Source organism: Aethalodelphis obliquidens, unplaced genomic scaffold, assembly GCF_003676395.1.
Source record: "Aethalodelphis obliquidens isolate GAN/ISIS:26980383/991018 unplaced genomic scaffold, ASM367639v1 scaffold1, whole genome shotgun sequence".
Taxonomy (NCBI): Eukaryota; Metazoa; Chordata; class Mammalia; order Artiodactyla; family Delphinidae; genus Aethalodelphis; species Aethalodelphis obliquidens.
The window spans coordinates 18,737,127-18,760,607 of record NW_020837945.1 but is presented as its reverse complement, the minus strand read 5'-3'; the positions used below and the strand labels follow the sequence as shown (position 1 = coordinate 18,760,607).

At 39.5% G+C, this 23,481-nt stretch overlaps 1 protein-coding gene across 6 annotated transcripts in view; it reads right to left on the bottom strand.

Annotated features, from left to right (window-relative positions):
* Positions 1-23,481, bottom strand: part of APP (amyloid beta precursor protein) — a 275,370-nt gene that overhangs the window by 15,467 nt on the left and 236,422 nt on the right. For 3 of the 6 annotated variants that reach the window (XM_027101867.1, XM_027101888.1, XM_027101902.1), the window contains 2 exons: positions 12,846-13,067; positions 4,367-4,420 (listed from right to left, as the gene is read on the bottom strand). In XM_027101867.1, coding sequence (XP_026957668.1) covers positions 4,367-4,420; positions 12,846-13,067 — 276 coding nt within the window. The remainder of the gene's footprint in view (positions 1-4,366; positions 4,421-12,845; positions 13,068-23,481) is intronic. The other 3 variants (XM_027101878.1, XM_027101895.1, XM_027101907.1) reach the window with 1 other exon arrangement.

The following is a 23,481-nucleotide window of genomic DNA, read 5'->3' as shown; positions in this document are numbered from 1 at the left end:
GACAGTTTCCCATTCTCTCTCATCTTTTAACTGGTCCACTCACTGACTGTCCCGATTCCTAACCCCATCCCAAGAGCTGTAGGGCTCTCTATTCTTATTTATGTTCTTGCTTTAAAATGATTAGCATTTTCTAATAAGTTTCATCTTATTCTGACCTCTAATCTTCCTGATACAAATGTTTATTGGGCTGTGACACTAATGTTCTTTTATTTCTCATTAGTTGTGTACTTTTATCTTTCTACAAACCCTTTTAAATCTGAGGTCCCTTTAGAACTAAAGTGATTTCTTTATACCTTACCCTCTTTCTGTCATCGGGATCTAACAGTGCAATAGTTAAAATTATATTTCTGAGATCTTAAGAACACTCTCTTGAATAGTCTTTCCTTCTAGAAAAACCCACACTCTTTCTGAAAGGACACAAAGATTACTTTTAATAGTCAAAAAAAATTCAAATTCATGTAGCAAGTCAGAACAACAGATAATTAATTATAGCACAATAGTTTGCAGGACTCAGCGGAAAGAGCTCTCCCTAGTCCATTTTTGTACAGCATGTATAGTCATTCACTGAAAAGCCTTTCTATATATTAAGCAAATGTCTTTAAAAAGGGGAAAAAATTAATAAGCTTGCACCAGGAAAATGTCACTGATAATAAGCTGAAACTGCATATAGTGATATGTGATGAGAAGTTTTAAATAAATCGCAGGGACCTTCACTTACAGTTTTACCACATGCATTTTCCGAGTTGTCCTGATTCCACTCTAAGCTCTGACACCAGACTCTCATTCTCTAAGCTCTGACACCAGGCTCTCAGTAAGAAGGGAAGCATGTTCATTTGAGGAAGGAAAGCATGTCCTTCAGGAAACCTTTCTCAAAGGATCTGGTTTCCTTTATTAGGACTGGAGAAGCATGGTTAAAATTATAGTGGAAAGGGTAAGTTTTCCACCCTGTGAAGAGTCTGCTAATGTACAGACGTAGCTCAGAGATACTGCAGGTTTAGTTTCAGACCATCGCAATAAAGTGAATATTGCAATAACGTGAGTCATACTATTTTGGGGGGTTCCCAGTGCATATAAAAGCTATGTTTGCACTATACTGTAGTCTACTCTGAAAAACAATGTGTGTATCTTAATTAAAAATACTTTGTTGCTAAAAAATGCTAACCATCATCTAAGCCTTCAGCTAGTTGTAATCTTGCAACAGTAACATCAAAGATCACTATCACAGATCACCATAATATAATAACAACAAAGAAGTTTGAAATAATGCGAAATTACCAAAATGTGACACAGAGACATGAAGTGAGCAAATGCTTTTGGGAAAACGGCGCCAATAGACTTGCTCACTTCAGGGTTGCCACAAACCTTCAGTTTGTAAAAAATGCAACATCTGTGAAGAGCAATAAAACGAGGTATGCCTGTATTTGTCTCCTTTATTCTGGTCAAATGGTGTTACTTGTCCTTCAGAGTCTATTTCTCTCTGGAAATAAGCCCAGGGGAGTAGCTGTAATGGTCACCATCCCTAGAAATCACTACTGATATTAAAGGTGTTCCTTCCTTGACACTACATTCTAGAAGTTACTGTACCCTGTTATTTCAGATATGGAAGTCAAGGAGAAGTCATTTTCCTCAGTTGTGATTATACAAAAGCCCTTTCTTTACTTGTTTCAGAGTGACAGCAGTGATTATTTAAAAAACAATGACATCAATTGAATAACATGATGTGACAATCCTGGAAAGGGTTTCTAAGTTTGGAAAATCTAATGATATAATTGAGCACGTTAGACTCAAACACGTGGTCTCATAAAGTGTGATGATGAAGAACCGAAAGTAATGCTAGAAAACACAGGGGGAAACTGGTCCAAATGCTCAAAAGACTCACTACAAGCACAAAAATATAGAGCATAGTATTTCTTAAGACATACGCAGCAAATAGGACTGTTCATAAACATACCTTAGCTAGAATCTCCCTCACTTCCTATCTGAGCATTCTTTCCCCACTATGGCCCTCTTCTATTGGGGAACCCAAGCCTTACAATAGTGTAAGAAAGGAAGTTTGGCCCAGGCCATTCTCTCATCTATCTGTATAGAACATTCCACTCTTCTTTGACAATGGATGTGCCCAAAACCTTTCAAAACCTATCTTAAAGCTCATCTCCAGCAAGTGCCCTGATTAACGCGCCCCTTGGTTAATGTCCCATCTGCTCAAATCACAAACAAACATCACAAGGTGGTTTACACTTTATGTTACTTTGTATATCCGTGCCTTTCTAATTCCATCTCATCTTTCTAAATACACAAAATGTGGTCTTTCTATTCAAGCTCCTGAGAACAGGGGCCTTATTACTTAATTTCTTTTGACCCTCCAAAGCAGTTGGAGAGTCTTTGTGAAATATCAAAATGAGCTATTGCTATTGTTACAACAAAGACTTTAGAAGGAGTTTCTTCCCATCTGTATGTTACCTCTAAGTATTCTCAAGCTCTTCCCTTAAAACAAATTGTTTTTGTTTAAGAATGTATAGAAAAGTCCTTTTCATTTTAGATTTTTTAAAAAAGGAAAAAAATCTACTTCAGTGGTGTTACCTCTTCCTGGGTATTTCAATAGGAACATAATTGCCCAGTGTGCTCAATGTAGCAACTTAATAAAATTGGTTGAATGAGCGCTTCTAATTCACATTTCATGCTTGTAGATGAAAAGCATCTCTTCCTTTAAAAATAAAGTAGGAAGTGCCATAAAAAAGGCCCAAGGCAAAGGATCAACCTAAGCTAGTATCAGCTGCAGTTAGAATGGAACAGACCCTCACTCAGCCTTGGGCCCTACCAGTGGGCTGAGCAGGCTGGGGATGTGTCAACTGCTGGTTCTTTGAAATTTATTTGTGTGACACTGGCAATAAGGAAGACGTTAGAAGAGCTGAAACTGGGTCTGACTTACTATAATTTAAATTTCTCTGAAAAGCCCTACAGAAAGAGATTCATAAAATCAAGGAGATTGGCTGTCAAGATGTGTCACTCCACGGCCCCCGCTGCCCTGTTAATTATAGCGCAGAGGCATGAAGGTGCCACAAGGCAGACACTGAATTTCTCGTCAGTGATTGTGGTGGGAAGCAGATGGAACCTGAGCCTGTACTGGCAGAGAGGGGCAGGGGCTGCTCCTGGCCCGGCTGCTGACTGCATCTCAACCTGGGAGCAAAGGTCAAACTCCTTGTGTTAACATCTCCATATGAGGTTAATGCCCTGTTCCTAGTACCGCATGGGGACATTACGAAGATACAGAAGAAAACATTTATGGGTAGGTTTGCACTGTTGGGAGTAAAATCTCCCCAGAGTATATACAGATTTGTCAATTCAGTAACTTCTCTTTTTGATTCATTGAAAGCAATGGGTACTTATCAGTTGGGCGAGGTAGTGCACGGGGTCAAAACCAGGCATGTATGTGCTTTTGTTGGGTGTGACATTATTCTTAAAGCTAAATTTGAGATATAGGAAGGTGAAAGTGTGTTTCTTCTTAATGCTTGGGAAACTACCAAAAAAAGAAGTGTCCACAGGGAGATCAGCTCGGTGCTTTGTGACCGACTGGAGGGTGGGAGGGAGGGAGACGCAAGAGGGAAGAGATATGGGAATATATGTATATGTATAACTGATTCACTTTGTTATGAAGCAGAAACTAACACACCATTATAAAGCAATTATATGCCAATAAAGATGTAAAAAAAAAAACAAAGAAGTGTCCTTATCAGTGTTAATGGGAATTTTAAGTACTATAAAAAAATAAAGAACTTGTATAGAAAATTAGGCACATACCTCAGCTGCATTTTAGACACTCATCAAGAATAAGTATATATAACCCACAAAAGATAAAATGGAAATACTTCTGGGCTCTAAAGATATTCCAATTCTGATATTTTTAGGAACTCATGTCTACTTGAGGAACTGACTCAAGTTTGAGCCCAGTTCAGTTAGAAATGGACCATCCGGATACCAAACAAGAAAGAAGGAATGAGATATTCCAGCAGTAACCAGGTCGTCACCAGCTAGAGTCTGCATCTGTGTAGGTTTCCATTCTTGAGGACCAATAGGCTCTACAGAACCCTCTCCACCAGAAAATCAAAAGGAAAAAACAAACGTTGGAAGGGCTCCTTTTTATTGTTTCAAAAGGAATGCTCAGAAAGCAAAAAATTGATCGCCTAATTAGGAACTTGGGAAATGAAGTGTAAGGAAAAGCAAAGGGGAGTTTTAAAAAGTTTGGTTTCCATGGTCATTTCAAACCCTGCTTCTCCATATCTGCAATTCAGAGAGGCTGACCCCCAAGAAAGGGGCTGCGTCTGTGCAAGCGCGAGATGCGGAGGGGCGGAGGGTCACCGGGATATACCTGGTCGAGTGGTCAGTCCTCGGTCGGCGGCAGGGCGGGCGTCAACAGGCTCGACTGGGCACAGGAAGCAAGATACACGGAAAGCAAACAAGACAAATCGAGATGGTAAGTCGTGGCTCCTGAACACAGCGCAAGGAAAAGCATGTGCAATACACAAGTTATAAAAAAAAAAAAAAAAAAAGCAGCTAGAAAAGAACCACAGTGAGTTAATCCTGAGCATCAAGGATGGGAGGGGTACCACTTCAAAAGGCTTATCGCTCTTGATGTGCCAATCCTACTCCTTAGTTTTCTAATAAATGTGCTCACCAGGATAAGATACGCGGCAACATCAAAGAAAAGGGGCTGGGAGTGTGGGTTTTCCTCTCAGCGAATTTAGAAATAGTTTCTTGGCTTTTGATTAGAAATAAAATACATTATGCCCAGCGCAGTGGAAAATCTTAAAGATACCTCCTTTTACAACTATCCAATCTTATCTTTCTTTTAATCTTATTTTATTTTACAGTTAATTAACTACAAAAGGACTCCATTAAATCGCCAGGAGAAATGCAAATAGGAATTTATCAGGAGAGGAACGTTTCACCACATAATCGGCCATTTAGCGAATCCAATTTGTTCCCAGTTTGAGGGTAGAAGAGGTAAACCAGAGTTTCCTCCTCCTCTCTCTGTATTTTTAAAGACTGGTTTCTATTTAATAGATGACATAGAGTTGAAATGTGTGAAGTGCAAATACTTCCTTTCACATTTGTCGACTTTCACAATTTTTCCTTTGCGAGTATTCTGGGTCTGACCCAAAGAAAACATTGCAGTCAGCACAATAGTGCCCACTGTTGTTGACCATTAGCTGGTATTTCCAAAGTGCTTCTGACTCTCAGAAAATATTAACTTGAACTTACCCTGGTCTTTGAAGACACAGGCAAGGGAAAGAAACAAAGCTTTTAGGATAAATAATGGACAAGGGGCCAGTGAAGCCATGAGGGAGGATAAAGCCTCTTGGGTAAGGTCTGGGAAATATAAAAGTAAGAAGGTAAGGAAAAGTGAGCAGAGGTGTCCATGGGAAGAGAAGGTGTGCTCGACGGGATGGCATTTGGATCAAAAATTTCAGTAAGACCATACAGCTTACTGATGCACGCAGCCCGGGCGTTCAAAAATGGGATTATAAGCCCAAGTCGATTTTGAATGCCACACGTTAGCAGGGAACAGTAAGGGAGAAGAAAGTGGCAGCAAGCCAAGTCTACAAAATAGGAAAAAAAATGTTGCTGAGAATACCAAGACATTTGGATGTATCCAAAGAAAAAGGTGGTTTGGTCCTTTATCATGCAGCCTGGCAGCTCCGTAGAGGAGAAAAGGAGGGCGGAGGCATCTAAACCCAACATTTACAATGCAGGCGACTTGGGGCAAATGATCCCATCCGAGGCTGTTTCTTCACAAGTAAAACAGAAATAATAACTTATCTTCTAATTGAAATGAGGAACCAAAAATTTTAAAACTCCATTTCAAAAACTCTCAAATACTATAAAACTCCATTTATTAAATATCCTATTTATGAAATATTCTATGACAACTATTGTGAGGATGAGTACCACTCTATTCGTGTATCAGATTAAGACATACTTCCTTCTGCAACTCACAAATACATTTGAACAATACTGTTTCTCTGTATTTCATCCTTTTTCCCATCCGCAACAATGGATGGTGAGGGACTTTTTATTACTCCTTATAAAATGGTGTTAACTGAAGGATTGTTGTACTTTTTGAGAGCTTCCTGATGACAAGAGCCCCAAATGGTGCTTCAGTTGAAGGTAAGAATGTACCAAAGCAAACTCACAGAGCAAAAAAGTAACTTAAAGTGATTACCTTCATCAATGGTTAAATCATTAGAAACTGTATTCCACTCAGGGGAAAGCAGTTGAGTTTGTGGTTTAAATTTGGACTGAAGATGTGGTAGTCAGGCTAGTCTCAGGGTCCATTTTAATGCCACCACTTGTTTTCTCTGCGCCCTTGGGCAAACCTCCTTCTTTCTGAGCTTCTGTTTTGTCACAAGGAAGCTGGGTTTTTCCAGGGCTCAAATGTGCACACACATGCCAAAGACCCTTACAAATGATAAAGCCCTATTCCATAATTACTCAAGGGAATATGGAAACACATCACATGTGCATAGATAAAGGTCTGAAAGATATTACCACAAAAAGCTGTCATTAGTTTATTCTGGGTGAGGAGATCATTCCTAGAAATTTCTCTGCCTTTCTGTTTCAAGGTTCGTGTATTATTTGAAAACAGTAATAAAACTATATTTTTCAGGAAGATAAACAATAATAATTTTAGTGACTTAAACTGCAGTCTGCTTTAACAGTGTGAGGCTGATTTAATATGAGTAAATATTCAAAAAATAAGTAACTCGTGTTCAGTGATCAGACATCAATAATTAAAAGATAATTTCATCACTGCAAAAAAGAATATACATTGACAAGAAAAAGGAGTGCATTACTCCCCAATCCAAAATAAATACTTTCTAATTTTTCAAATGGACCATTACTAGTTGAACCAGCAAGTAACTTCAATATAGTGTTCAAAACATGTTACTTTGGCTGTTTAGTAAGTTAAACATTAGAAACAGATTGTCTTAAAGAGTTAAAATAGGCAGAAATATGTTATTCTACTGCCATCAGCAGCTCTGAATCAAATAGTCCCCTACAAAAAGAGAGAAACAAAATGATGGAAGCGCTAGGACTTTTGAGTTTCTTAGCTCTGGCATTCCTTGTAATAGACCAGTTCTAAGCTAAATGCTGCCCAGCACAGCCTCCCCTCCCCATCAGGCCTAAGGTGATGGAGGAATCAGCAGGAAATCAGTTTTACTCGTAGATAAGAGGGGCCTGAAAAGCCCTGGCTTGCAGGTTTGATGAAAGACATTATTTAATCTCAATTTCCCCATTTAAAGTGCTTTGTTCATTGCTGCTTTATGGCTAAGCGAAAATGTACGAGAGGGCAAATTCACAATGCAGTTACACAATACGATGTTACAAGACCTAGTGTGCCTCATGAAGAATATTATAGTGTTTTGTGTATGTATTATATACACAGACAAGCTGACTGCTGGCCACAAAAACTTTCTGGTGGCCACTGCATTCTTCCTCATCTTCAGGCTGTTCTGGTCAGGCAGTCATGAAAATGCAGAGCAAACACAAATGCTATCAGCACAAAAGCTTTCAGCCAGATGATTTCACAATCCATGAGAACAACTGTTTTATGAACAACAGCTTCACTTCAGTTTAGCCATTTCAGTTTTGTGGCTCAACCACAGAATAACAATCCCTGAAGGCAAATCGCAGCTGGTCAAAGAGCCTAAAATATTGGAAAACTGTGTTTGTGATATGCTTATTTTTTCAATATAAATTAACAGAATGCTTGAGTGTCTGACCCCCTCTGTGGACTTGACTGATTGTTCTTGAGAAAAACAAATTTTTGGTAAGCGTTCGAAGCTCTGATGATGATAAGGGTTGCATGAACAATGAAAGGAAATCCTTTGAGAATTTTAGATATTTTCAATAGCTTTGTGTGCAAGCACATGTCTGTAAGATTAACAAGGAAAAGGCTCTGGGGAGAGGGAGAAGAGGAAGATGGGGAGAAAGGGTAAGATTTTAGGACTGTTATACGGCTTGTTATATTCATTAATTTTAAGGATATACTGTTTGGGTGTTAGGGTGACTCTCTGAGACAAGCTGGTAAAACCTCTCTAATATGATCCTGGTTCTATTTAAAAACAAACAAAATAAAACCAACCAACCAACAAAAAACTACCACTGAACATTTACTACATTCTAGGCACTTTGCTAAGAGTTTTCCATACCATCTCATTTAATGCTCACACCCTGTCTCTGAGTTAGCAATTATTACCAACTTTATTTTACAGACTAGGAAGCAGCCCGAGAGGCTCTGTGACTTGCCCCAAATCACGTAGCAGCGCTGGAATTTAAACTCTGATGCACATAATTCTGTAGTGTGGGATGTTGATATGATGGGAGAAGGAGGGTGGACATTACTGGCTTTTAGTGGCTGGGGACCGGGGATGCTAGATGGCATGCACAGGGCAATCCCACACAAATAAAAATTGTCCTGCACCCTACACAGCTTCCTAAATTCCTGTTGGACATTTATGTATTTACGATTATGTGAGTCCAAAACCTAATTCAGCTTTATATATAAACACAATGCATTTCTGCACAGTTCTTACTGTAGATCTTCCTGGAGCTCACCATTGGATAAAATGAAGAAAGAAAAACTAATTCAGGGCCCCTGTATCAGTCTGCATCTGTATTTGTCACATCCATAAGGGGGCAAACACCTGACTGCCATTGATTCCACTGGTAGTCAAGCCTGAACACTCGTTGAAACACTTACTATAAATTACATCCATGGTATTGACTCCCCTACCAAACTCTGTCAGTTCAGTTTAAGATTCATTGTTAGAGAGACTTTTCAAAATGTTATAAAAGGAGTGGTGGTCTGATGATGGTGAAAACCAGAACTCAAGCTCTGAGATCTTACATATTATTGCCTCCAATACTCTTATGTAAGATTTTGCTGTTTGTCAATAACACCCTTATTTAACAAGAATATTAGCTCTTTTTTTTTTTTTTTTATTTTTTTTGGCGTTACGCGGGCCTCTCACTGTTGTGGCCTCTCCCGTTGCGGAGCACAGGCTCCGGACACGCAGGCTCAGCGGCCATGGATCACGAGCCCAGCTGCTCCGCGGCATATGGGATCTTCCCGGACCGGGGCACGAACCTGTGTCCCCTGCATCGGCAGGCGGACTCTCAACCACTGCGCCACCAGGGAAGCCCTGAATATTAGCTCTTCTGATGAGGCCTAGGCAATGTAATAGCTGTATCTTGGTCAGGGATCCAGAGGCACTCAGTCATGGACTTTGTCCAACTGGGCACCTACCTTGGCAATACTCAAGGGCCCTGGGGTGTGTGTTCAGTCCATTGCTGTTCTGGGGTATCTCCAAACCATTTTTGTTCTTGACCTTCCAAAAACTGATCACCTTGGGTAAACTGATCACTTTGGGGAAACCCAGGATAAATCCAGTTTTTTTTGGATTATTTGGCAAGAGAAGGAGAAAAAAAAAATCACAGCTTGCTTTCTAACTTGTACCATCACTGCCTTGTTTCTTGTTTGATTTGAGGGAATTCTTAAGGGGCAGAAGAACAGGAAAACAGTTGAGAGTGCTGACAATGGCATCAGGGGTGGGATTTCAGGAAGTGGCTTTAGTGAAATGAAATAGTTCCTTTTTATATTTCTACGTAAAAGGAACAGTTAGCATTATCCCATTTTTTTTCTAAACAAAATGGATCAGTTTGGCTACTATTTAAAAATTTTAACATAAGAAGCATGTTTAAATATTGATAGAAGGCGTATAATTTTTAGTGGAGATCATATATATGCCTATGAGTACACATAGAGTCAAGATAAAATGCTTAGGGCGTATAAGAGCAGATTTATTTAACTGCGGTATTACTTATACTATTAATATGATAAATGCAAAGCTAAATTTAACTCATTAAAGACACCAAGGAAACATGTAGGCTGATATTCATATATAAAGCAGTTGAGCTCTCAAGATTTGATGGAGAAAGGGAAATTCTGAAATTCAGGAAGTGAAGCACCTTCTGGAATGTTTATAACGTTTTGCTATTCTCTATTGTGGTCTGTGGTACCAGGCTCATTGCATTTCACCGTATTCACTAAATTTGAAGAGTTAACATAAAACAGGGGCTGGAGTGTCTTTTATCTTCATTAAACTTTGCACAGTTCACATTTCTAAAGGAAATACCAAATATGACAACAAACATCCACATTAATGTCTGTAAATTAATTTTACTCTGCTGCTAACTTAGCTTACGTTGTGAGCTTTCTAAATCCCTTTCCATAAATTTTACCATAAATAAAGTACAATTCGCAGTACAAATTTGTAGTACAAATTACAATTTGTACAAATTTATCCTCTATTATTTGTGTGTGTGTTCATAAAAATGATTAAGGTAAACTCTAAAGTATGTTTTATCCTACTTTTCCAAAATCAATAAATAATGGAAAATATTAAATGGGAACTTTTCATTTATAGAAAATATATATTTAAAAGACGTGAAAAGGTCTTAAATTATAAGAAATTGATATTTAATTCTTTATAAATTATAATTTTAGAATCACATTGGAGATGAGTAAGTTCTCAATGGCAGAGGCAATTTTTAATAAAAATAGAGAATAATCTATGTATTTAAATTTTTCCGTAAAAAGCTAAAACTTGGACATAAGTGACAAACTACACATTTAACATTATTTGGTATAAAAAGGGCATTAAGGACTGCAATTTTCTACCAAACAAAGTTTGTTAAGACTCCATACATGTTACCTATTTCTCCATCAATTAAACAACACAGTATCCTAAAGGAAAAGAAAAAAACTTGTGTGTGTTCAGTTTACAAAATGTTTACAAAATTCAGTTTACAAAATTTTTCACAAAAAAATCTCATTAGAGACTGACTGATGAGGATTTTAAATGACCAAAATGTATTTATCTTAAAAAATGACAAAACTAGCATTCTAGTAATAATACAATTTAATAGGGAAGTCACCCAGATCTTTGATAACTAAGTATCCTTAAATTCTTTTCCTCTATGTTAGAAGTATTTTTATAAATGGTAGTCTTAATTATTTTTATATTATAAATAACACTGCTGTTTATGGTCTGATAGTATTACTAGAAGGTACCTTTTTCCAAATTAATGAAACACATTTGGGGTGATTACTCATGTTATGGAAACAGTCCATATCAAGATTTTCTGCAATGGTTCTTTAAGAAAAAGCTTCTCGGGCTTCCCTGGTGGCGCAGTGGTTGAGGGTCCGCCTGCCGATGCAGGGGACGCAGTTTTGTGACCCGGTCCGGGAGGATCCCACATGCCACGGAGCGGCTGGACCCATAAGCCATGGCCGCTGAGCCTGCGCGTCCGGAGCCTGTGCTCCGCAACGGGAGAGGCCACAACAGTGAGAGGCCCGCGTACCGCAAAACAAACAAACAAACAAACAAAAAATTAAAAAAAGCTTCTCCAGTGCACTTATGGTCTAATATTGGATTTATATTTAGTCTGAGGAGTAAGTGATTGTATTTTGAGGTATCCATACTACATATATCCATATTTATTACTGTCAAAATATTACTGTCAAAAGTTGCTTCTTTAACAAAGAAAAACCACAGATAAAATCCTATGTGTTCTCGGGCTTCCCTGGTGGCACAGTGGTTAAGAATCCACCTGCCAATGCAGGGGACACGGGTTCGAGCCCTGGTCTGGGAAGATCCCACATGCCGCGGAGCAACTAAGCCCATGCGCCACAACTACTGAGCCTGCGCTCTAGAGCCCGCGAGCCACAACTACTGAGCCCGCGTGCTGCAAATACTGAAGCCTGCATGCCTAGAGCCCATGCTCTGCAACAAGAGAAGCCACTGCAATGAGAGGCCGGCGCACCACAATGAAGAGTGGCCCTAACTCGCTGCAACTGGAGACAGCCTGCGTGCAGCAACAAAGACCCAACGCAGCCAAAAATAAATAAAAATAAAATAAATTTATTAAAAAAAAATCCTGTGTGTTCTTGAAAAACAAGGTATTAGTATCTCGAAATCAAGGTGTTCCTATGTTCAAAATTTTATACTTCTGAACATGTAAAATGATATGGAATAAGACTAAAAAATTCTCTCTCCTAAATAGATATTATTTGAAAATTTCTGCTAAGAAATCCCTGTGAATGAAAAGTACATAATGCATTGTGCAAGTTTGTTGACAGAGAAAATCTTGCTTTTCTGAATTATCATAGAAGAAATGTTTAGGTCAATGTGCTTCTTAATTTTGACAGCTGCCTTATATTTAACTTTCCAAACACAGAATTGTATAACTCTTAAGCAAATTACTTTTCATGACATAAGTGGTTCTTTATCTTTGCCTTTAACATTTAATGTGATCTGAAATGTAATGCACTAGAATAAATAACCAACGAAGACTATTTTGGTGGCTTTCAAACCTCCAATTATGCAGGCCCCATCAAAATTTCTCTCTCTGGGAATTCCCTGGTGGTCCAGTGGTTAGGATTCTGTGCTTTCACTGCCGAGGGCGCAGGTTCAACCCCTGGTCGGGGAACTAAGATCCCGCAAGCCTCGCAGGGTGGCCACAAAAGAAAAAAAAATTTTCTCTCTCCACTGAGTGAACTGTGATTTCCACAGTTTTATCACATGTCTGTTTTCTTCAGAGGTGTGCATTCTAGGTCACTGTCTCATAAACACTAATTGAATATTGTGCTTTCATTCCAGAAGCAACAAAATACCTCTCAGTGAGAAAGCACTTTTAAAAATTCATATCAAAAGTCACCTCTTAAGAACACGAGAGAGATTATACAACCAGACTGAACACTTGTTCCCTCCTGGGCTTCTTACCTTCGTTTTCTGTGTTGGCGGGCACGGAGTCGACCCCAAAAGGATGCCAGGGCTGGAGATCATCCAGGCTGAACTCTCCATTCACGGGAAGAAGCTCCACAGTGGTTTTGGTTTCAGTCAAAGATGGCATGAGAGCATCATTGCCATAACTGATCCTTGGTTCGCTGATCATGTTGGCCAAGACATCGTCCGAGTAGTTCTGCTCTTTCTGAAGCAGCTCATCTAAACAAAACAGAGCCATGTCTTTGGTGAGTAACAGCAACCATCACAACAGAAGGAGCAGCAGCGGCTACCAACTGCTGTCTGCCAGGCACGAGTGTAACTACTTGACATGCATGATCTTATTTACAGCCACAAGGTGGGTACCATTATCGTCTCCATCCTACAGATGTGAAAACTGAGGCACACGGTAGGTAAGCCACTTACACAAAATCATAGCTAGCAATGCCCAAGGTGGGATTTGAGCCCAGGTAGAGTGGCTTAGGCCAAGGCTGATGCTCTGACCCGCTGCACCACTCCCCCCAGTGGTGAAAAACCTTGAGAGGTCAACGGCCATTCTGTCCTAGTCTGCTGTGATCACAGAGGAATGAGAGCATGCTTTGGCGGGGTGTTTGCAGTGGAGTGGCGGCAGTGTGCAAGGTACAGTTTCTTTCAAGCTGAAGGACATATCCAGTGAGTCCCTAGTCTTTCCATGAACATGTGTTAAGGACAAGAAAAGCGTGATGGGACGCCTGCCTGCTCCATTCTTCAACAGTTCTCATTGTTTTGCCTTGAAAAAAAATCTGTCTTTCTCAAAGGCTCCCAGGTGCTGCACGATATATGTTCTGAGGCAACAAAGAAGGCCAGTTTTGGCTTTGCAGACGTGAAGCTCTGCTCCAGCCTTCTCTTCTGTGGGATAAACAGCCCCGCCTGCCAACATTTCTCATGGCTCTCAAACCAAATATCCTGTCTTTCTCTGCTGCGTCTTGTTTGCATCTCGTTTCAAAAAATACTATCAGTTACCCCTTTTTAAAACTGACTAAACAAAATCAACTTTATGGAACAAAATCAACCTATCTGAAGTTCTTGTAGACCAGTGAAAATTCCCAAATTACACATTTCATTATTGAAATGCATTTTTACTGGAAAAAAGAGCTGGGAACATAACTCTGTACTAAGTGCAACTGCAGTTTTAAAAACTGAGTATCACAGATCTGTGATTCTCTTATTATGTTGCCAAAGATTTACCAGGTTTTTCTGTGTGACGTATTTTTAACATTAGAGACTTATAAATAGCATGTGTGCTATCAACAATAACACTAGTCAGAACTTTTCACTTTCTAATCATACCTCTGTCAAGAGTTTACTGTATTATATATTTCAAACCAATCACTGGTTAGTATTATTGATGTAGAAAATGAAAAAAGTAAAATCAGGATTTAAATTTGATTTGTAACATCTTACTATTATCCTTCACATTCTCTTCTAAATTCACAAAAAATTTATCTGAAAAATTAAAATTCTGTTCAAATATATCTATTAAAACAGTCTGACAGACTAGCATTAAAGTATGAGACTAATGTCCTTCTATGAAGTCAGTTTTATTGCAAGATATTTTAAATGATAAAATCTCAAGCAAATCGGTCCTCTTGAAGTCTAATTTGAGTTATAATATATATCTATTTGCTGGGGTACCATTCTAAAATTCAATATTTGATGCTTGCAATGACCTTTCCCATACAGATAAAAGGCCCGCATTACATTTCTTCCAATTTTTTCATGTCTTACAGAGTCATAGGTAATGGCTAATAACTTAGCCAATGTCTACTTTAATAAATTAAATGGGTCTTTTATATAAATCTTATGCTTGTGACTGTTAAGTAGTTAAAATGTAAAGAGAGGATCTTCTGGAATAATTATTGGTGCTTACATGTTCATCTTGTGAGGGAATGAATAACCTTTGCCTGCGGGATCAGCTCCTGGCCCTACCTGGTGCCAATTTGTTCTTGGTGTCTTTGTGGCATTTACCATCACTTAACCTCTTCCTCCATCTGGAATTTTTTTCTCTTTGCCTTGTATACTCAGTACTGAGCTTATTTCCTGTGATTTCTCTGAGTAAATCTCTGCTCATTTTTTCTAATCTCTTCGCCTCTGTCATTTTCTTCTTGTATCTCTTTCCAGCTCTTTCTTCAGTTCTTCATTTGGAAATCCCATCCACTCTTGAAATGCTAAGGACCCCCTACTTTTGGTTGAATCTGAAATGTATTTCCCCGGCTCTGACTTCTCCCTCCCACTCTAGTGTACATATTTCTAACAGTTTGCTGGAACTATTAACTTAGATCTTCCATGAACTTAGTATGTACAAAACTGGGGGGCTTCCCTGGTGGCGCAGTGGTTGAGAGTCCGCCTGCCGATGCAGGGGACATGGGTTCGTGCCCCGGTGTGGGAGGATCCCACGTGCCGCGGAGCGGCTGGGCCCGTGAGCCATGGCCGCTGAGCCTGCGCGTCCGGAGCCTGTGCTCCCGCAACGGGAGAGGCCCCAACAGTGAGAGGCCCGCATACCGCAAAAAAAACCCACAAAAAAACAAACAAACAAAAAAACCGAGCTCAAGGCTCTCCTCCTGCCTTCCCATTTTCTAATCATGGCAGAACTATTCTCCCAGCCACAGGCGTGAAACCTTCAGCACCATCTGTGACTCTATATTTTTGTGTCCCATACTTGAATTACTGACGGCTCCTTTTTAATTCCATTTTTGGATTCTCTCTTATTCATTTCTTACTCCTCTTTTCCATTACCCACCTCCCTTGAGCCATCATTACTTTTTGCCTGGATAATTGTGATAATTCTCTCCTCAGTGCTCTCCCTCCTCTAATTTTTATCCCTCTGTTTCCCAGATCTTTTCCTGATATTAAGGAATGGCTCCACCCTATTTCAATGGCTTCTTGGTTTCTAATAACTTAATCCCAAACTCCTCTGACAAATGTTAAAGGCCCTCTGGGATCTGGGCCCACCACATCTTTTTAGCCATGAGGCTCACAGCTCTTTGCTGTATACACCTGTGATATTGTGATTTACAATAAGAAATATTTATTTGGTCTTTATAGGCACAGAGGTACTAAAACCCTTGGAACTTCTTAGGTGATGTGACCTATAAAGGTGTCTTTTTACATTAATGAGGTGACTTCTGAAAAGCTCCTAGGTCACCTAAGGATGGGGGCTTGTCACCAGGGGAACTAACAACATGCTTAGAAGGTTAGAACTTTCAGCCTCACCCCCAATGGCCAGTGATTTAATCAAACATGCCTATGTAATGAAGCCTCTGTAAAAACCCCAAAGAATAGGGTTCACATTATTTACAATAGCCAAAATATGGAAGCAACCTAAGTGTCCACCACAGGTGAATCGATAAAGAAGATGTGGTACATATACACACAATGGAGTATTACTCAGCCATAAAAAAGAATGAAATTTTGCCATTGGCAACAACATGGATGGACCTATAGAGTATTATGCTTAGAGAAATAAGTCAGACAGAGAAAAGACAAATACTGTATAATATCACTTATGTGAGGAATCTGAGAAATACAACAAACTAGTGAATATAACAAAAAAGAAACAGACTCACAGATAAAGAGAACAAACTGGTTACCAGTGGGGAGGGGGAGGGACAAGATATGGATAGGGGTTTAAGAGGTACAAACTACTATGTTTAGAATAAATAAGCTACAAGGATATATTGTACAGCACAGGGAATATAGCCAACATTTTATAATAACTATAAATGGAGTATAAGCTTTCAAAATTGTGAATCACTATGGTGTACACCTGAAACTTATATAATATTATAAACAAGTATACCTCAATAAAAAAAGGGAAGAAAAAAATTAAGTGAATTTAGCAAGGCTGCGGAATACATGGTCAATATAAAAACTCAGCTGTATTATATACTCACAACAATTAGAAAGCAAACATTTAAAAAATATGCTATGTAAAAAAAAGAATAGGGTTAGGAGAGCTTCAGCATTGGTGAACACGCGATGTGGAGATGTGGGAGCGTGCTGGGCTGGGAGGGGGCAGGAGAGCTCTGAGCTCCTTCCCACATACTCTGCCCTAACCTTCTCTTGTTCCTGAGTTAAATCCTTTTTAAATAAACCTGCTAGTTTATTAAAAATCCAGTAAGTAAAACATTTATCTGTGTTCTGTGAGCCATTCTAGGAAGTTAATAGAACCTAAGGAGGAGGTGGCTGGAGTCTCTGATTCACAGATGGCCATCAGAAGGCCAGGTGACAGCCAGGACTCGAGACTGGCTGTGGAGGGGAGTGGGGTGGGCAGTCTTGTGGGACTAAGCCCTTGCTTGACCTGTGGACTCTGACGCTACCTTCCAGGTAGTAGTATCAGGATTGGGTTGAACTCTAGGACACTCAGCTAACGCTGGAGAATCACTTGTTGGTGTGGGGAGAACTCCACACATTGGAATTGGTGTCAGAATCATAATACCACATCTGAACGGTCTGGAATACTCTCAGATGGGACCATGCATTCCCCTCAGCACACCTTTGCTCTCTGTTCCTGCTACCTGGGAAGCCCATCTCTGCTTATATAAACTATAATGAACTCTTCAGGGCCCAGCTCCAATGCCCCCTCTTCTACAGCTCTCCTCCCAATGACTTTATGAGGCAGGCATCATTACCTTTACAGAACATGAATCTGAGGCCGGGAGAGGTGAATGGATTCTTCAAGATTCCATGGCCAGTAAGCATCAGTGCTGAAACCCAAGTCCTGGGCTACATAACACCAACCTCCCTGATTTAACCCCTACCTATCCAGGGTCACTCTAATTCTCATCACTGGACTGTTCATTTACAGAGTAGATGGAGAAACCAGGCATTATAAGCATGACTTCCATAATGTCTTCCACATTTACCTTGTAAGCTGACTTAAACACCATGAGCCCTATGGAATGGTTACTGCTTTTGTCCCCTCAAATAGGCATTTCCCAGGCATGGGAGCTGGGGGGAGTCCTGTACCCATCTCAGCCATGGCAGTAAAAAAGATAGTGTAGGGAACTGTCACACTGGAAAATCTTACATCTGTGCTTCATAAAATAGGCACGACATTTTAGATTGCAGCAAATCATGGTGTGCCCCCTTTTCTCTTTTACACTGTTGGCAGGAAATTTCCTCCAAATGGCTGCTAAAATGTAGAGTCCCATGGTGGTTAATTTTCCTGGTTTATTATATTCATTTTCAGAAAATGAAAGAACAAAACATTCAACAAACATTACATTTTTGGCAGACTGAGAAGCACTTAAGCTTTAAAAAAACTTTTGGTACCAAAGCAGAAATCCACTTTCCTATCTCTCTTTAACATAGGAGATTTAGAAACAACCACCTTTGGTCATCTCACTTGGAACGATGAGGTCAGTGTTGGGTTTAAGGGAAGAAAAGAGGGTGGAAATGATGGATTACTGTTAGCTGGAGTAGGATTCAATTTTCTGACCATAAAATGTCTAAGATGGCAACCTACTTCTTGACATTATTAAGGGCTCAGGATTTTACCAACTGTTAACACAATTGGCACCAGGCAATTTCTCTTATGATAAAAAAAAAATTCAAAGCCAAATATCATTTCATTGTTCATTCTGAGTGGGACTTAATCTTTGAATTTTGTGGCCAGACTAACTACACAGAAACCACACTTCTACTATGTCGGTGGCCCCGATGGATTTTTATCTGAATTAATTTAATATTTTATTACAATGCTTTGATGGCATATATTGGGATGTCAAAGCTTTTAAGCATCTACATTTGCCAACTGCTGTATTAAACTAAAAGGCACATTCCCCCCAAGACTCTTTATTTTCTTAAAGGCTAACTGATACTGCCCAAAATTGCAGCAGTTACCTCTGTAGTTAAATATCTTCTGTAATACCCAAGCATATGAGCCTTGCAGTTAAAAGTGGAAATACTTAACTGAATTCAATGGTGGTAATATTTAAACTACAGTGTAAACAATAAAAAGATGTTTAATTTCAAATATTAAACATGAAATGAACCCCACTGTATGTTGCCCTCTTAAAAATGTTTCGAAGATGTATATCAAGCATACTTATAGTAAATAAGAGAAAGAAAATGAAACACCTCACCACTTAGCTATCATTGAAAATATTTAAAATATTTTAAAGAAAGCAACATCAGGGCTTCCCTGGTGGCACAGGGGTTAAAAATCCGCCTGCCAATGCAGGGGACACAGGTTCGAGCCCTGGTCCGGGAAGATCCCACATGCCGCGGAGCAACTAAGCCCGTGCCCCACAACTACTGAGGCTGCGCTCTAGAGCATGTGAGCCACAACTACTGAAGCCTGCGCACCTCCAGCCTGTGCTCCGCAACAAGAGAAGCCACTGCAGTGAGAAACCCGTGCATCGCCCCAACTAGAGAAAGCCTGCACACGGCAAGGAAGACCCAACGTGGCCCCCCCCAAATAAATAAATAAATTTTTTTTAAAAAAAGAAAGCAACATCAAAAGAGATCCCCCAGTGGTGATTTCAACTTCAAATGACTAACATATTTTGTTTTTGTAGAAGCAATAGACTTCCATGATAATTCATTTTGAGAGAAATGGCCTCATAAAGGACTATGAATGGGAAACAGATGAATCCTAGATAATTCACCTAATGCTCTTCTTTTAATTATTAATCCACTAGGCAAACTCCTTCTAAAAGTTTAACTGCCATATTTTAGGTTTCAAGAAAATGAAGTTTATAAACATTAAATCAGTTCTTCTACAAGCTTCAGTTGTAATTACTGAACTACCTTTTCCATCCTTTAAACACGTTTGGGGTGGGTGGGAAATGTCCTTCACATAGAGGAGGTCCAAGCTCAGTCTTTTCCCTTGTGAAATACGGCTATTCAAGGTCTGATCTGGAGACCAGTGAACATGCTCAGGCTTGCTGGTTTTTCTACTGTATAGAACTGACCCTGCATCGCTATCTTCATTTTTCCCCAATCTTCTGATTCTTCTGGTTCCTAGTGGAAAAATACACATTTATCTGCAGCCTCTTCCCCAAATGGAAATTTTCTATCAACCTTGTCTAACAGAAGAGTCTCACATGATCAATCCTTATATTTTAACAAATGATTACTTATGCATTTAAAAGGACTGAGGATTACACCTCTATACAATGCATCCCTCCACCATGCCACCCCTGCAACTGCCACAGCTGCACTGGACGTATTTATAAAAGGGATGTAATTTTTTCCCCATCAAGAAGCTCTACTATAAATCTGCTGTCATCCATTCTAGGCATTTTGCCCACACCAGGACGATGAGATCAGATTTAATTTTCCAATCACAGTCTGTGCATGTCTGATACATGGCTTAGCATATAACTGCCACGCTGTTCATTATACTTAACATCACCATGGCCTCTGAAACTCCCTAAGCCTTGGTTCCTCATCCATAAAATTAGGAAGTTGGATGGACGGTCTTCGTAGTTTCTTCACTTTGAATCCTGTTATCCATAATCTTGCTGTGTGGGCATCCCCTGAGAGCTTGTCGAAATACATAATCTCGGGTTCCACCCAGAGCTAGGGAAACAATCTGCACGTTTAACATGATCCCCAGGCAATTTTTAAAAAACTGAAGTATAGTTGATGTACAATATTATATAAGTTACAGGTGTACAATATAGTGGTTCACAATTTTTAAAGGTTATACTCCATTTATAGTTATTATAAAATACTGGCCATATGCCCTGTGTTGTACAGTATATCCTTGCAGCTTATTTTATACATATTACTTCTTAATCCCCTACCCCTACAATGCCCCTCCCCACAGGTAACCACTAGTTTGTTCTCTGTATCTGTGAGTCTGCTTCTTTTTTGTTATATTCATTCGTTTGCTGTATGTTTTAGATTCCACATATAAGTGATATCATACAGTATTTGTCTTTCTCTATCTGACTTATTTCACTTAGCATAATACATCTGATCCCAGGCGAGTCTTAAGCACATTACAGTCTGACCACTGCCACGAGGTCTACAAAGGCATCAGTACAAAATGGTCTGTTATCCCCTTCCTACAAGACAAGCCTCAAAACAAACACAAGGTGTGAAAGGTGAGTATGGCCAAGAAACAATATTGCCAGAAGAAACCTTGCTGCAAAACACCTCAAAGGCATGTTCATAAACCCAACCCACCCTATGGCCTTGAAGCTGTCATTCACAATAACATTTTTCTGAACCAGGAAGCCACAGGAAAGGAAAGACTAGTTATGAATTTCCTTTGTTTTGCCAGACTATTTGTCAGGCAGGAAATTACATAGGAGCCAGAGCAGGAAAGTGTTCAGGAAACAAACAGGTCATTGTTATTCAGACCCTGAGCAAAAGAATGTACTTTAAAAAGTAGAGGGCACCAGAGGACATACTTCACTGCTGTGCTCTCCCCTATAAAGACTGAATTTACGTCTTAAGCATGGACTGACTTATAGTTCACTGGAGCAGAAGTTGTTTGAAATGCTGATTTGGGGGAGAACCTATGTGGTCTTCAAGTGATTACTGCACACGGCTGGGATGTTTCGATCAGCGTGTGACTGGTGCGACAGCAATACTGTGATGGAATTGTGTCATGCTATGACATCTTGATAGCATGAGATTAACGGCACCAATGACGCCTTCCATGCCTGTGGCCTTTACATAGCTGTTAGCTCATTTGATACCCACATCAACCTTCATAACGGGATTACTACCCCCAATGACAGTTGAGCAAACTGTGACACCAACCTTGAGAAATACATGTAAAGTTATCGAGTAACTGAACTGGGATCTGAACACAAGTATCCCGATTCCTAGTGCAACCTTCTCACTATTCCATTGGAAAAAAAAACATTTTATGGAGGACGTGGCTATTTCACTTTGATTAGTAACAAATATTATAAAAATACATCCACATCTATCATCACAAGCATCCTGTTTTGCATACATTATTTTTGATCGATTTGGAAAGTGATGAATGTAATGATATCTTTTTTACACGTGAAGAAACCAAGGTAATCACAGAGCCGGCGTCCAAGGTCACAGAGTTTCTTGATGGTGGGGCAGAGCTGAAAGGCCAGGTGTTCCCAGCTACACAGCCATGCACTGCTCCCTTCTCTAAGTGAGGCTTACCTGTCACTCCTGTTTTGATGGTCCACCCTCAGCAGCAGTTTCTCCTCTCACCCATCTCCCACTTCTTTAGATTTCCCTTTCTCTGGTAGACTGGTATAAATATGATGGCCACATGAACTGGTATAAATATGATGGCCACATGAACTGTCATTAGGTTTCACCGATTGAGTCAAATTTAAGCTATTTAGACTGCTTTGGATTTTGAGCGATTTAAATTTACAAGGCTGCCATATTTTCCAACATGAGGAAAAAATGAGATATATTATCACAAAGCAAAACTGTTCCACAAATCTAGTTTTTATTTTGACCTCCCAGAAAACTGGGTCAGTCCTCTTATTTTTAGCTACACTATCAACCCTGAAAATCTCTCACGGTCTCAAAATTCAGACTCCACGTCTGAATCTGGGTTTATTTTTCTTTAGTAGTTTCTTGGACAGAGATTTTAAATGGAGCATGCTTTGTCCACTTATGGCAACAAACTATCCCTGAAGGTGATACAAACATGGCTACACGTTACTTGTGAGAACATTCCTTGTTGCAAGTGACATTCTCCTGAAGCATCGCTTGTCTCGCTTAAAATGGAGCATACAGAAGAAGTTCCTTTTCCAGACAAATTTCGTTTTGACTTTCAAACAACGCAGATCAAACAACTTAGACCTACCAATGGCCATCAGAAACCAAGATAAAAGTCAGTCAGGCTCCCTGGTTTCTAAAAACAGAGTAGAGTTCCTACTTCATGTTTACTTGTAGAACTTGAGCCAATGACCTACCTGATCTTATTTCCAACCACAGTAGGAGTCTTGGTCCCGCCTGGGTAGTCAGGAGCCTAAGCAATCCTGAGGGGAAAACTCTTCTAAAGTTTAAGCTAAAAACCAAGTTTACATATTACAGAAAGAAGCTCAAAGTATGCTGTGTTGAGGGCATAATTCATATATAAATGTGCCCTAGTTTTGAAGAAACAACACATAGTGAAGAATTTCAGTGTAAAGGGCCGATCTGTAGTGCCAGCTTTAGCCTGTATGTATATGGATGTTTTCCTCTGGTTAATACATATAGTGAAAATGCATATATGTCCATGAATGTAAGCAGATGCAGACTAAATGTCCTCTGCAAACTAAATTAAAATAAATGTGATTTTTATGTCTTAAATCCCTTAAACAAAAGTCAATGATTTCTTATGGCCTTCAACCTAGCAAGACAGTTGTCTCTTCATATGTTAGAGGAAAAACTGGCTGTCTTGGGGTAGTTGAGAGATGTATACTTTTATGGCTAAGCTCAAGGAGTTTCAAAGTAATTATGATTATGTAGAATTTTCTCTTCAAAATTGTCTTTAAGAGCCTAACCCCTGCAGCATCACTTCACTGTGATTCCTCCTTATATAAAAATGTAGTTTGGTGCTAATTATGAGTCATATACATTCAGTGCAAAGAAAACAAAAGAAACAAAAATTCACTTGCCATCCCACCAAAAATAATTTTTAACATAGTTTTAT